Below are 13154 nucleotides of genomic sequence, written 5' to 3' on the forward strand. Positions count from 1 at the left end.
ATTTTCGGGATTTTTTGTGAAATTTCGCGGAATTTTTTCGGGGTTTCTTTGCGGATTTTTTGGAGGGGTTTTTTTCGGGGTTTTTTTGCGCATTTTCGGGATTTTTCGCGGAATTTTTGGTGTTTTTTGGGGGGGGGGCGTTTTCGGGATTTTTTGCAAATTTTCGCGGAATTTTCGCGGATTTTTTTCGGGATTTTTTTTTTTTTTTTCGGATTTTTTTCGGGATTTTTTGCTGGATTTTTTGCGAAATTTCGCGGAATTTTTTCGGGGTTTCTTTGGGGATTTTTTTTCGGGATTTTTTTTCCGGGGTTTTTTTTTGCGCATTTTCGGGATTTTTCGCGGAATTTTTGGGGTTTTTTTGGGGGGGGGGGCGTTTTCGGGATTTTTTGCAAATTTTCGCGGAATTTTCGCGGATTTTTTTCGGGAATTTTTTTTTTTTTTTTCGGATTTTTTTCGGGATTTTTTGCTGGATTTTTTGCGAAATTTCGCGGAATTTTTTCGGGGTTTCTTTGCGGATTTTTTTTCGGGATTTTTTTTCCGGGGTTTTTTTTTTGCGCATTTTCGGGATTTTTCGCGGAATTTTTTCGGGGTTTTTTTTTGGGGCGTTTTCGGGATTTTTTGCGAATTTTCGCGGATTTTTTTCGGCTTTTTTTTTTGGGGCGTTTTCGGGATTTTTTGCGGAATTCGGGCGCCCCTCCCCCGCCCCTCCCCCCCTGTTTACCTGGACTTCGCCCCCGCCCCTCCCCCCCCGCCCCCATAAATGGAACGGCCCGGGGGGGGGGAGGGGAACGGAGCGGCCGCGACCATCGGTGGGTGCGGGGGGGGGGGAGGGAGAAAATCCCAAATTTTGGGGGAAAAACCCCAAATTCGGCGGTTTCTGAGGGGATTCTGGGCAGAAAAATCCCAAATTTTTTTGGGGAAAAAATTCCCAATTTTTTTTTTTTTTTTTGGGAGGGGGGGGGAGGGCAAAGCCAAATTTGGGGAGAAAAATCTCGGGTTTGGGGGCGAAATGTTGGAGGGGAGAAATCCAAATTCTGGAAATTTTGGGGATAAATTCGGGAATTTTTGGGGATAAATCCTGGAATTTTTGGGGATTAATTATGGAAATTTTGGGGATTAATTATGGATTTCTTGGGGATAAATTCTGGAGTTTTTGGGGATAAATCCCGGGAGTTTTGGGGATAAATCCTGGAATTTTGGGGGATTAATTATGGATTTCTTGGGGATAAATTCTGGAAATTTTGGGGATAAATCCCGGGGAGTTTTGGGGATAAATCCTGGATTTTTTGGGGATAAATCCCGGGAGTTTTGGGGATAAATCCTGGAATTTTTGGGGATAAATCCCGGGAGTTTTGGGGATAAATCCCGGGATTTTTGGGGATAAATCCCGGGGAGTTTTGGGGATAAATCCCGGGGAGTTTTGGGGATAAATCCCGGGCAGTTTTGTCGCTGAAATCCTGGACTTTTTGGGGATAAATCCTGGAATTTTTGGGGATAAATCCTGGAATTTTTGGGGATAAATCCTGGAGTTTTTGGGGATAAATCCCGGGGTTTTTGGGGGATAAATCCTGGATTTTTTGGGGATAAATCCGGGAATTTTGGGGGATAAATCCGGGGATTTTGGGGGATAAATCCCGGGGTTTTTGGGGATAAATCGGGGAAGTATGGGGGATAAATTCTGGAATTTTTGGGGATAAATCCTGGAATTTTTGGGGATAAATTCTGGAATTTTTGGGGATAAATCCGGGGATTTTGGGGGATAAATCCGGGGATTTTGGGGGATAAGTCCCGGGGTTTTTGGGGATGAATGCCGCGATTTTTGGGGTGAAAGGCGGGGATTTTGGGGTCCGCAGGAGCAGCATGGCCCGGGCCCCCCGCGGCCGGATGGGGGCGCTGCTGCTGCTGCTGCTGCTGCTGCTGAGCGCGGGTGAGACCCCCCAAATTTGGGGAAAACCCCCCCCAAAATCGCCCTCAAACCCCCCCAAAATCCACCTCCAAAGCCCCAAATCTCCCCCCAAAAATCCCCTCAGAATTCCCCCAAAAATTTCCCCCAAATCTCCTCAAAATTCCCCTCAAAATCCCCCTTAAATCGCTCCAAAAATCCCCCCAAATTCCCCCAAATCCTCCTAAAATCCGCCCAAAATCCCCTCAAAATTCCCCAAAAATCCCACCCAAAATCCCCTCAAAATTCCCCCAAAATCCCCCCCAAAATCCCCCTTAAATCGCCCCAAAAATCCCCCCAAATTCCCCCAAAACCCCCCGTAATTCTCCCAAAATTCCCTTCAAAATCCCCCCGAATTCCCCCAAATCCTCCTAAATCCCCCCAAAATCCCCCAAAATCCCCTAAAATCCCCTGAAATTCTCCCAAAATCCCTCAAACCCCCCCCAAATCCTCCCAAATCCCCCCAAAATCCCCCAAATTCCTCCCAAAATCCTCCCAAATCCCCCCAAAATCCCTCAAAAAATCCCCCAAAATCCTCCCAAATTCCCTCCAAAGCCCCCCAAATTCTTTCCAAAATCCCCCCAAAAAATCCCCCAAATTCCCCTCCCCAATCCCCCCAAATTCCCAAAAATCCCCAAATTCCCCCAGCATCCCCTCAAATCCTCCCAAAATTCCCCAACTTCTCCCCAAATCCCCCCGAAATCCCCCCAAATTCCCCAAATCCCCCCAAAATCCCCTTAAATCCCCCCAACCCCCCCAAAATCCCCCAAATCCCCAAAATCCCCAAAATCCCCCCAAATCTCCCCAAATCCCCCCAAATTTCCCCCCAAGCCCCCCAAATCCCCCCAGATCCCCCTCAAACCTCCCCAAAATCCCCCCAAAATCCTCCCAAATCCCCCCAAAATCCCCCAAATCCACCCAAATCCCCCCAAATCCCCCAAAATCCCCAAATCCCCCCAAATCCCCCCAAGTCTCCCCAAATCCCCCCAAAATTCCCCCAAATCCCCCCAAATTTCCCCCCAACCCCCCCAAACCCCCAAAAATCTCCCCAAATCCCCCCAAGTCTCCCCAAATCCCCCCAAATCCCCCCAAAATCCCCCAAAATTCCCCCAAATCCCCCCAAAATCCCCTTAAATGCCCCCAACCCCCCCAAAATTCCCCAAATCTCCCCAAAACCCCCCAAATTTCCCCCCAAAACCCCCCAAATCCCCCCAGATCCCCCCCAAACCTCCCCAAAATCCCCCCCAAATCCCCCCAAATTCCCCCAAATCCCCCCAAAATCCCCCCCAAATCCCCCCAAAATCCCCCCAATTTCCCCCTAATCCCCCCAATCCCCCCCAAATCTCCCCCAAATCCCCCCAAAATCCCCCCAAATCCTCTCCAAATTTCCCCAAATCCCCCAAACTCCCCCAAAATCCCCCACAAAATCCCCCCAAATCCCCCCAAATCCCCCCAAAATCCCCCAAATCCCCCAAAATCCCCCCAAATCCCCCCCAAATCTCCCCCAAATCCCCCCAAATCCCCCCAAATCCCCCAAAATCCCCCCAAAATCCCCCCAAATCCCCCCCAAATCCCCCCCAAATCCCCCCAAGTCTCCCCAAAATCCCCCCAAATCCCCCCCAGACCCTCCCGAATCCCCCAAATCCCCCCCAAAATCCCCTTAAATCCCCCCAACCCCCCCCAAATCCCCCCAGACCCCCCCGAATCCCCCAAAATCCCCCCAAAATCCCCCAAATCCCACCCAAAATCCCCCCCAAAATCCCCCAAATCCCCCCAAATCCCCCCAAAATACCCCCCAAATCCCCCCAGACCCCCCCGAATCCCCCAAAATCCCCCCAAAATCCCCTTAAATCCCCCCAACCCCCCCCCAAATCCCCCAGACCCCCCCAAATCCCCCTCCCCCAACCTCGCCCCTCCCCCGCAGCCGCCGCCCCTCCCCCTCGGCCCGGGCCCGCCCCTCCCCCCCCGGGGCCGCTCCGGGGTTACCTGGGCCAGGTGAGCTCGGCCGCCGGGAACCTCCTGGGGGGGCTGCACCTGCCCTCGGCGCCGCAGCGCATCCGGTAAGGAGCCCCCAAAATCCCCCAAAAACACCCCAAAAAATCACCCCGGAAATGCCCGGGGCGCCCCAAAAAAAAGCCGGGGAAAAAACTCTGAAAAAAAGCCGAAAAACCCCCAAAAAACAACAAAAAAGGGAAAAAATCCCCCCAAAAATGCTCCCAAAAATTCCCGGGGTGCCCCCAAAAAAAAGCCGGGAAAAAAAAAAAAAACAAACGAAAAAAAGACGGAAAAAGCCCGAAAAATAGCCGAAAAAAGCCAAAAAAACACACGAAAAAACCCGAAAAAAAAAAAAAAAAAAAAAAAAAAAGGGAAAAATTTCCCCCTAAAAATCCTCCCAAAACACCCCAAAAAATCCCCCCGAAAATCCCCGGGGTACCCCAAAAAAAAACCGGAAAAAAAACCCCAAAAAAAAGACGGAAAAAGCCCGAAAAAAACAAAAAAAAAGGGAAAAAATCCCCCAAAAACACCCAAAAAAATCACCCCGAAAATCCCCGTGGCGCCCCAAAAAAAAACCGGAAAAAAAACCCGAAAAAAAGACGAAAAAACCCCAAAAAAACCCCAAAACAAAAACCAAAAAAATGGGAAAAATTTCCCCCTAAAAATCCCCCCAAAACACCCCAAAAAATCCCCCCGAAAATGCCCGGGGCGCCCACAAAAAAAAAACGGAAAAAAAACCCGAAAAAAAGACGGAAAAAGCCCGAAAAAATGCCGAAAAAACCCGAAAAAACCCCAAAAAAGCCCGAAAAAAAAAACCAAAAAAAAGGGAAAAAATTCCCCCTAAAAATCCCCCCAAAACACCCCAAAAAATCCTCCCGGAAATGCCCGGGGCGCCCAAAAAAAAAGCCGGAAAAAAAAAACGAAAAAAAGACGGAAAAAGCCTGAAAAATAGCCGAAAAAAGCCCAAAAAACCCCAAAAAAACCCCCCAAAAAAAAACAAAAAAAAGGGAAAAAATCCCCCTAAAAATCCCCCCAAAACACCCCAAAAAATCCCCCCGAAAATGCCCGGGGTGCCCCAAAAAAACCCGGAAAAAAAACCCGAAAAAAAGACGGAAAAAGCCGAAAAAATGCCGAAAAAACCCGAAAAAACAACGAAAAAAGGGGAAAAAATACCCCCAAAAACACCCCCAAAAATCCCCGGGGCGCCCCAAAAAAAAGGCGAAAAAAAATCCGAAAAAAAATCCGAAAAAATCCGAAAAAACAACAAAAAGAAGGGAAAAAAATCCCCCCAAAAAAACACCCAAAAAATCTCCCCAAAAACACCCAAAAAATCCCCCCAAAAATCCCCCCAAAAATGCCCGAGGCACCCAAAAAAAACCCGGAAAAAAAACTCCGAAAAAATCCCGTAAAAACCTGAAAAAAAACCCAAAAAAAAAACAAAAAAAAAAAAAAAGGGGAAAAAATCCCCCCCAAAAAAACCCCAAAAATCCCCCCAAAAAAGCCCCAAAATCCCCAAAGCCACCCCAAAAAAAACCCTAAAAAAACCCCAAAATCTGATTTCCCCCCCAAATCTAGATTTTTTCCCCCAAAATCCAGATATTTTCCCCTCCAAAAACTGGAATCTTTCCCCCCAAAATCTGATTTTTTTTTCCCCTCAAAATCTGAATTTTTTTCTCCCAAAATCCAGATTTTTTCCCCAAAAAAAATGAGTTTTTTCCCCCCAAAATTGTGTTTTTTCCCCAAAAAAATTGAGTTTTTTCCCCCAAAAATCGAGTTTTTTCCCCCAAAAATTGAGTTTTTTCCCCCAAAATCCGGGTTTTTTTTCCCCCCACCCCCGAATTCATCATTTTTGGGGGAAATGAGCCAAAATCGGGTTTTTTTCCCCCAGGACGGCGTACGAGCAGGGCGTGGCGGCCGCGCTCACCTACGGCGGGATCCTGACGGATCAGCTCTACCACTGGTGGCAGGGCGAGCAGTGACCCCAAAATTTGGGGGATCCCCGAAATCCGGATCCCGAAATTTGGGGGATCCCCGAAATCCGCGTCCAAAAATTTGGGAGAAAACCCAAAATCCGCGTCCCAAAATCTGGATCCCAAAATCCGGATCATAAAACTGGGGAGATCCCCGAAATCCACGTCCAAAAATTTGGGAGATCCCCGAAATCTGCGTCCCGATATTTGGGGGGAAACGCAAAATCCGCGTCCAAAAATTTGGGAGATCCCCGAAATCCGCGTCCAAAAATTTGGGGAGATCCCCAAAATCCGGATCCCAAAATCCGGATCATAAAACTGGGGAGATCCCCGAAATCCGCGTCCAAAAATTTGGGAGAAAACCCAAAATCCGCGTCCTGAAGTTTGGGGAAATCCCTGAAATCCGCGTCCCGAAATTTGAGGAGATCCCCGAAATCCGGATCCCAAAATCCGCATCCCAAAAATTTGGGGAGATCCCCAAAATCCGGATCCCAAAATCCGCATCCCAAAATTTGGGATCCCCAAAATCCGCATCCCAAAATCCGGATCATAAAATTGGGGAGATCCCCAAAATCCGCGTCCCAAAATTTGGGGGGAAACCCAAAATCCGCGTCCCAAAATCTGGATCCCAAAATCCGGATCATAAAACTGGGGAGATCCCCGAAATCCGCGTCCAAAAATTTGGGGGGAAACCCAAAATCCGCGTCCAAAAATTTGGGAGAAAACCCGAAATCCGCGTCCCGAAATTTGGGAGATCCCCGAAATCCACGTCCAAAAATTTGGGAGAAAACCCAAAATCCGCATCCCAAAATTTGGGAGGAAACCCAAAATCCGCGTCCAAAAATTTGGGAGGAAACCCAAAATCCGCGTCCCGAAATTTGGGGAGGTCCCCGAAATCCGCGTCCAAAATTTGGGGGAAACCCAAAATCTGGATCATAAAACTGGGGAGATCCCCGAAATCCGCGTCCAAAAATTTGGGAGGAAACCCAAAATCCGCGTCCCGAAATTTGGGGAGATCCCCGAAATCCGGATCCCAAAATCCGCATCCCAAAAATTTGGGGAGATCCCCAAAATCCGGATCCCAAAATCCGCGTCCCAAAATTTGGGATCCCCAAAATCCGCATCCCAAAATCTGGATCATAAAATTGGGGAGATCCCCAAAATCCGCGTCCAAAAATTTGGGGGGAAACCCAAAATCTACGTCCAAAAATTTGGGGGGAAACCCAAAATCCGCGTCCAAAAATTTGGGAGGAAACTCAAAATCCGTGTCCCGAAATTTGGGGAGATCCCCGAAATTCGCGTCCCAAAAATTTGGGGAGATCCCCAAAATCCGGATCCCAAAATCCGCGTCCCAAAATTTGGGATCCCCAAAATCCGCGTCCCAAAATCTGGATCATAAAACTGGGGAGATCCCCGAAATCCACGTCCAAAAATTTGGGAGAAAACCCAAAATCCGCGTCCCGAAGTTTGGGGAGATCCCCGAAATCCGCGTCCAAAAATTTGGGAGAAAACCCAAAATCCGCGTCCCAAAATCTGGATCCCAAAATCCGGATCATAAAACTGGGGAGATCCCCGAAATCCGCGTCGAAAAATTTGGGAGATCCCCGAAATCTGCATCCCAAAATTTGGGAGGAAACCCAAAATCCGCGTCCAAAAATTTGGGGGGAAACCCAAAATCCGCGTCCCAAAATTTGGGAGAAAACCCAAAATCCGCGTCCCAAAATCTGGATCCAAATATTTGGGGAGATCCCCAAAATCCGCGTCCCGAAATTTGGGGGGAAACCCGAAATCCGCGTCCAAAAATTTGGGGGGAAAGCCAAATAAAGGCAAAAAAATGGGAATAAATGGGAATAAATGGGGTGAGAAATGGAAAATAAATGGAAAAATGGGGAAAATGGGGTAAAAAATGAAAAAAATGGAAAAATGGGAAAAATGGGGTGAAAAATGAAAAAAATGGAAAAATGGAAAAGTGAAAAAGAACGAAAAAATGGGAAAAATTGAGCGAAAAGTGAAAAAAATGGGGGGGAAAATGGGGTGAAAATAGGAAAAAATGGGGTGAAAAGTGAAAAAAAAAGGAAAAATGGGGAAAATGGGGTGAAAAATGAAAAAAAAAATGGAAAAGTGGAAAAAATGGCAAAAAAATGGGGTGAAAAATGAAAAAAAAATGGAGTGAAAAATGAAAGAAAATGGAAAAGTGGGGAAAATGGGAAAAATGAAAGAAATGGGATAAAAAAATGGAAAAATGGAAAAAATGGGGAAAATTGGGTGAAAAATGAAAAAAAAAAGAGGAAAAGCAGCCCAAAAATGGGGTGAAAAAAGGGGAAAATGGGGTGAAAAACACCAAAAATCCACCTGGGACCCCCCAAAATTCACCTGGGACACCCCAAAATTCACCTGAACACCCCAAAATTCACCTGGGACCCCCCAAAATCCACCTGGGACCCCCCAAAATTCACCTGAACACCCCAAAATCCACCTGGGACCCCCAAACCCCACCTGGGACCCCCCAAAATTCACCTGAACACCCCAAAATCCACCTGGGACCCCCCAAAATTCACCTGAACACCCCAAAATTCACCTGGGACCCCCAAATCCCACCTGGGACCCCCCAAAATTCACCTGGGACCCCCCAAAATCCACCTGAGACCCCCCAAAATTCACCTGAACACCCAAAAGTTCACCTGGGACCCCCAAAATCCACCTGGGACCCCCCAAAATCCACCTGGGACCCCCCAAAATTCACCTGAACACCCCAAAAATCCACCTGAACACCCCCAAAATCCACCTGGGACCCCCCAAAATTCACCTGAACACCCCAAAATTCACCTGAACACCCCAAAATTCACCTGGGACCCCCCAAAATCCACCTGGGACCCCCCAAAATCAGACGAGGCCTTTAGAAAACACCTTTAATGGGGGGCACAGGTAATAAATAGGGGCTCAGGTGGGCTCAGGTGGGCTCAGGTGGGGCTCAGGTGGGCACAGGTGGGGCTCAGGTGGGCACAGGTGGGCTCAGGTGGGCTCAGGTGGGGCACAGGTGGGCTCAGGTGGGCTCAGGTGTGCCCAGGTGTGCCCAGGTGTGCCAGGGTTCACTCAGGTGCCGTTCCGGTGTCTCCAGGTGTGCCCAGGTGGGCTCAGGTGAGGCTCAGCTCTGCCCAGGTGTGCCCAGGTGTGCCCAGGTGGGCTCAGGTGAGGCTCAGCTCTGCCCAGGTGTAGTTCAGCTCTGCCCAGGTGTGCCCAGGTGTGCCCAGCTGCGCTCAGGTGCAGTTCAGGTGATCCCAGGTGTGCCCAGCTGCGCTCAGGTGCGCTCAGTTGAAGCTCAGGTGTGCCCAGGTGTGCCCAGGTGCGCTCAGGTGCAGTTCAGGTGATCCCAGGTGTGCCCAGGTGCACCCAGGTGTGCCCAGGTGTGTCCAGGTGTGTCCAGGTGCACTCAGGTGCATTCAGTTGAAGCTCAGGTGATCCCAGCTGTGCCCAGCTGTGCTCAGGTGCGCTCAGTTGAAGCCCAGGTGTGCCCAGGTGTGCCCAGGTGCGCCCAGGTGTGCCCAGGTGCGCCCAGGTGTGCCCAGCTGCGCTCAGGTGCAGTTCAGGTGATCCCAGGTGCGCCCAGGTGTGCCCAGGTGTGCCCAGGTGCGCTCAGTTGAAGCTCAGGTGATCCCAGGTGTGCCCAGGTGCGCCCAGGTTCACTCAGGTGCAGTTCAGGTGTGCCCAGGTGATTCCAGGTGTGCCCAGGTGCGCCCAGGTGTGCCCAGGTGCGCCAGGTGCGCTCAGGTGCGGCAGCAGAAGCCGCAGCCGCGGTTGCGGCAGCAGCCGCAGCAGAAGGAGCAGAGCGGGAAGTGGGGGCTGTGCCGGCGGCGCCGCGCCCAGGTGAGCGCCAGGTGAGGGGGCACGGCCTCGGCCGGGCCGCCGGCGGGGCTCACCTGGGGATACAAAATCCAGGTGTGAATACCTGGGAACACCGAAATCCAGGTGTGAGTCCCCGGGAACACCTGAAATCCAGGTGAGGTTACCTGGGAACACCTGAAATCCAGGTGTGAATCCCTGGGAACACCTGAAATCCAGGTGAGGTTACCTGGGAACCCCAAAATCCAGGTGTGAATACCTGGGACACCAAATTCCAGGTGTGAATACCTGGGAACACCGAAATCCAGGTGTGAATCCCTGGGAATCCCAAAATCCAGGTGAGGTTACCTGGGAACACCGAAATCCAGGTGTGAATCCCTGGGAACACCTGAAATCCAGGTGTGAATACCTGGGAACACCTGAAATCCAGGTGTGAATACCTGGGACCCCCAAAATCCAGGTGTGAATCCCTGGGAACCCCAAAATTCCAGGTGTGAATCCCTGGGAACCCCAAAATTCCAGGTGTGAGTCCCTGGGAACACCTGAAATCCAGGTGTGAATACCTGGGAACACCTGAAATCCAGGTGAGGTTACCTGGAAACACCTGAAATCCAGGTGTGAATACCTGGGAACACCTGAAATCCAGGTGAGGTTACCTGGGAACACTGAAATCCAGGTGTGAATACCTGGGAAAACTGAAATCCAGGTGTGAATACCTGGGAACACCTGAAATCCAGGTGTGAATACCTGGGACCCCCAAAATTCCAGGTGTGAATCCCTGGAAACCCAAAATCCAGGTGGGACTCACCTGTCCCCCCCAAATCCCACACCTGTCCCCCCCAAATCCCACACCTGTCCCCCCAGTTCCAGGTGGGACTCACCTGTCCCCCCAAATCCCACACCTGTCCCCCAGTTCCAGGTGAGACTCACCTGTCCCCCCAGTTCCAGGTGGGACTCACCTGTCCCCCCCAAATCCAGGTGGGGTCACCTGTCCCCCCAAATTCCAGGTGGGACTCACCTGTCCCCCCCAAATCCAGGTGAGGTCACCTGTCCCCCCAAATTCCAGGTGGGACTCACCTGTCCCCCCCAAATCCAGGTGAGGTCACCTGTTCCCCCCAAATCCAGGTGGGACTCACCTGTCCCCCCAAATCCAGGTGGGGTCACCTGTCCCCCCAAATCCAGGTGAGACTCACCTGTCCCCCCCAAATCCCACACCTGTCCCCCCAAATCCCACACCTGTCCCCCCAATTCCAGGTGAGGTCACCTGTCCCCCCAATTCCAGGTGAGGTCACCTGTCCCCCCAGTTCCAGGTGAGCTCCCCCTGCCCACCTGGCGGTCACTCACCTGCCCATCCCCCACCGGGCCCGGCGCTTTCGGCTCCAGCGGCGACACCGGGGTCACCTGGGGCTGGGGGGAGGGGACAGGTGAGACCCCCCGGGGCCAGGTGTGACCCCCAATCCAGGTGTGACCCCCCCGAATCCAGGTGTGACCCCCCCGAATCCAGGTGTGACCCCGAATCCAGGTGAGCCCCCAGCCCCAGCCGTGCCCCCCACTCCCAGGTGAGCTCACCTGCGCCAGGTGTGACCCCCTCAATAACCCCAGCCCCAGGTGAGCCCCCCACTCCCAGGTGAGCTCACCTGCGCCAGGTGAGCTCACCTGCGCCAGGTGTGACCCCTCAATAACCCCAGCCCCAGGTATGAGCCCCCAGCCCCAGGTGTGATTCCCCACTCCCAGGTGAGCCCCCACTCCCAGGTGAGCTCACCTGCGCCAGGTGAGCCCCCCAGCCCCAGGTGTGAGCCCCCAGCCCCAGGTGAGCTCACCTGCGCCAGGTGAGCCCCCAGCCCCAAGTGAGCCCCCCAGCCGTGCCCCCCACTCCCAGGTGAGCCCCCCAGCCCCAGGTGAGCCCCCAGCCCCAGGTGAGCTCACCTGTGCCAGGTGAGCGCCCCAGCCCCAGGTGAGCCCCCAGCCCCAGGTGAGCTCACCTGCGCCAGGTGAGCCCCCAGCCCCAGGTGAGCCCCCCAGCCGTGCCCCCCACTCCCAGGTGAGCCCCCCAGCCCCAGGTGAGCCCCCAGCCCCAGGTGAGCTCACCTGCGCCAGGTGAGCGCCCCAGCCCCAGGTGAGCCCCCCAGCCCCAGGTGTGAGCCCCCCACTCCCAGGTGAGCTCACCTGCGCCAGGTGTGACCCCCTCAATAACCCCAAATCCAGCCGTGCCCCCACTCCCAGGTGAGCCCCCACTCCCAGGTGAGCTCACCTGCGCCAGGTGTGACCCCTCAATAACCCCACTCCCAGGTGAGCCCCCCACTCCCAGGTGAGCCCCCCACTCCCAGGTGAGCTCACCTGAGCCAGGTGAGCGCCCAGCCCCAGCCGTGCCCCCCAGCCCCAGGTGAGCCCCCCAGCCCCAGGTGAGCCCCCCACTCCCAGGTGTGATTCCCCAGCCCCAGGTGAGCCCCCAGCCCCAGGTGAGCCCCCCACTCCCAGGTGAGCCCCCCACTCCCAGGTGAGCCCCCACTCCCAGGTGAGCTCACCTGCGCCAGGTGAGCGCCCAGCAGCAGCAGCAGCAGCAGCAGGTGGGGGAGGGGCGGCACCTGCGGCGGCCTCATCGCTCCTGGGGGGGCGCGGCCGCCCCGCGCCTTTTATCCCCACCTGGCCACGCCCCCCGCACCTGGACACGCCCCCTCCCGCTCCGGCCACGCCCATTTTATCATTGACCACGCCCACACGCGCGCTTGGCCACGCCCATTCCCATTTTAGCCACGCCCATTTTCTCTCTGGCCACGCCCATTCCCGTTTTGGCCACGCCCACCTCGGTCATGGTCCCGCCCATTTTCTCTTTGGCCACGCCCACCCCACACATGGACACGCCCATTCCCGTTTTGGGTGGAAAAACGCCAAATTTGGGATTCCCGCCTGTTGGGGGAGGGGGAGGCAGGTTTCCGGGTTTCCCCCAGGTGTCCCCAGGTGTGTCCAGATGTGTCCAGGGGGGTCTCAGGTGTCCCCAGGTGTGTCCAGGTGTGTCCAGGTGTGTCCAGGTGTCCCCAGATGTGTCCAGGTGTGTCCAGATGTGTCCAGGGGGGCTCAGGTGTCCCCAGGTGTCCCCAGATGTGTCCAGGTGTGTCCAGGTGTCCCCAGATGTGTCCAGGGGGGGTCTCAGGTGTCCCCAGGTGTCTCCAGTTGTCCCCAGGTGTCACCAGGTGTCACCAGGTGTGTCCAGGGGGTTTCCAGGTGTCCCCAAATGTCCCCAGGTGTGTCCAGGGGGGTTCCCAGGTGTCCCCAGGTGTCCCCAGCAGGGTTCAGGTGTCCCCAGGTGTGTCCAGATGTGTCCAGGGGGGTTCAGGTGTCCCCAGGTGTCACCCAGGTGTGTCCAGGTGTGTCCAGGGGGTTCCCAGGTGTCCCCAAATGTCCCCAGA

General features: G+C 53.3%; 2 protein-coding genes across 5 annotated transcripts; one reads left to right on the forward strand and one right to left on the reverse strand.

Moving 5' to 3' along the window:
* The first annotated feature begins 785 nt into the window (after positions 1-785).
* Positions 786-7103, forward strand: APOC2 (apolipoprotein C2). The gene is made up of 4 exons (XM_085564540.1): positions 786-809; positions 1854-1927; positions 3867-4002; positions 5826-7103. The coding sequence occupies exons 2-4, from the start codon at positions 1861-1863 to the stop codon at positions 5914-5916; spliced, it is 294 nt and encodes a 97-aa protein (XP_085420666.1). The 5' UTR covers positions 786-809; positions 1854-1860; the 3' UTR covers positions 5917-7103.
* Positions 7104-8944: 1841 nt separating this feature from the next.
* HAMP (hepcidin antimicrobial peptide) lies at positions 8945-12370 on the reverse strand. Of its 4 annotated transcripts, XR_014950747.1 has the most exons (5): positions 12273-12370; positions 11077-11154; positions 9647-9824; positions 9424-9453; positions 8945-9271 (listed from the first exon to the last, which is right to left on the reverse strand). XR_014950747.1 is itself a non-coding variant. In XM_085564542.1 (4 exons), the coding sequence occupies exons 1-3, from the start codon at positions 12345-12347 to the stop codon at positions 9672-9674; spliced, it is 306 nt and encodes a 101-aa protein (XP_085420668.1). In that variant the 5' UTR covers positions 12348-12370; the 3' UTR covers positions 9383-9524; positions 9647-9671. The 4 variants fall into 4 exon arrangements, 3 of the variants coding, with proteins under 3 accessions (XP_085420668.1, XP_085420667.1, XP_085420669.1); XM_085564542.1 differs by lacking the exon at positions 8945-9271 and having other exon boundaries at positions 9383-9524; XM_085564541.1 differs by lacking the exon at positions 8945-9271 and having other exon boundaries at positions 9383-9575.
* Positions 12371-13154: the final 784 nt, after the last annotated feature.

The sequence above is a fragment of the Lonchura striata genome, chromosome 33, assembly GCF_050655825.1.
Source record: "Lonchura striata isolate lonStrDom1 chromosome 33, ASM5065582v1, whole genome shotgun sequence".
Classification (NCBI taxonomy): domain Eukaryota; kingdom Metazoa; phylum Chordata; class Aves; order Passeriformes; family Estrildidae; genus Lonchura; species Lonchura striata.

Excerpts from the sequence above, each read along its gene's own strand:
- APOC2 (XM_085564540.1), top strand. The coding sequence starts at position 1,861 with ATGGCCCGGGCCCCCCGCGGCCGGATGGGGGCGCTGCTGCTGCTGCTG. Across the intron at positions 1,928-3,866 it reads GCTGCTGCTGCTGAGCGCGG|CCGCCGCCCCTCCCCCTCGG; the intron begins GTGAGACCCCCC and ends CCTCCCCCGCAG. Across the intron at positions 4,003-5,825 it reads TCGGCGCCGCAGCGCATCCG|GACGGCGTACGAGCAGGGCG; the intron begins GTAAGGAGCCCC and ends TTTTTCCCCCAG.
- HAMP (XM_085564542.1), bottom strand. The coding sequence starts at position 12,347 with ATGAGGCCGCCGCAGGTGCCGCCCCTCCCCCACCTGCTGCTGCTGCTG. Across the intron at positions 11,155-12,272 it reads TGGGCGCTCACCTGGCGCAG|CCCCAGGTGACCCCGGTGTC; the intron begins GTGAGCTCACCT and ends CCCTCCCCCCAG. Across the intron at positions 9,825-11,076 it reads GGCAGGTGAGTGACCGCCAG|GTGAGCCCCGCCGGCGGCCC; the intron begins GTGGGCAGGGGG and ends TTGTATCCCCAG.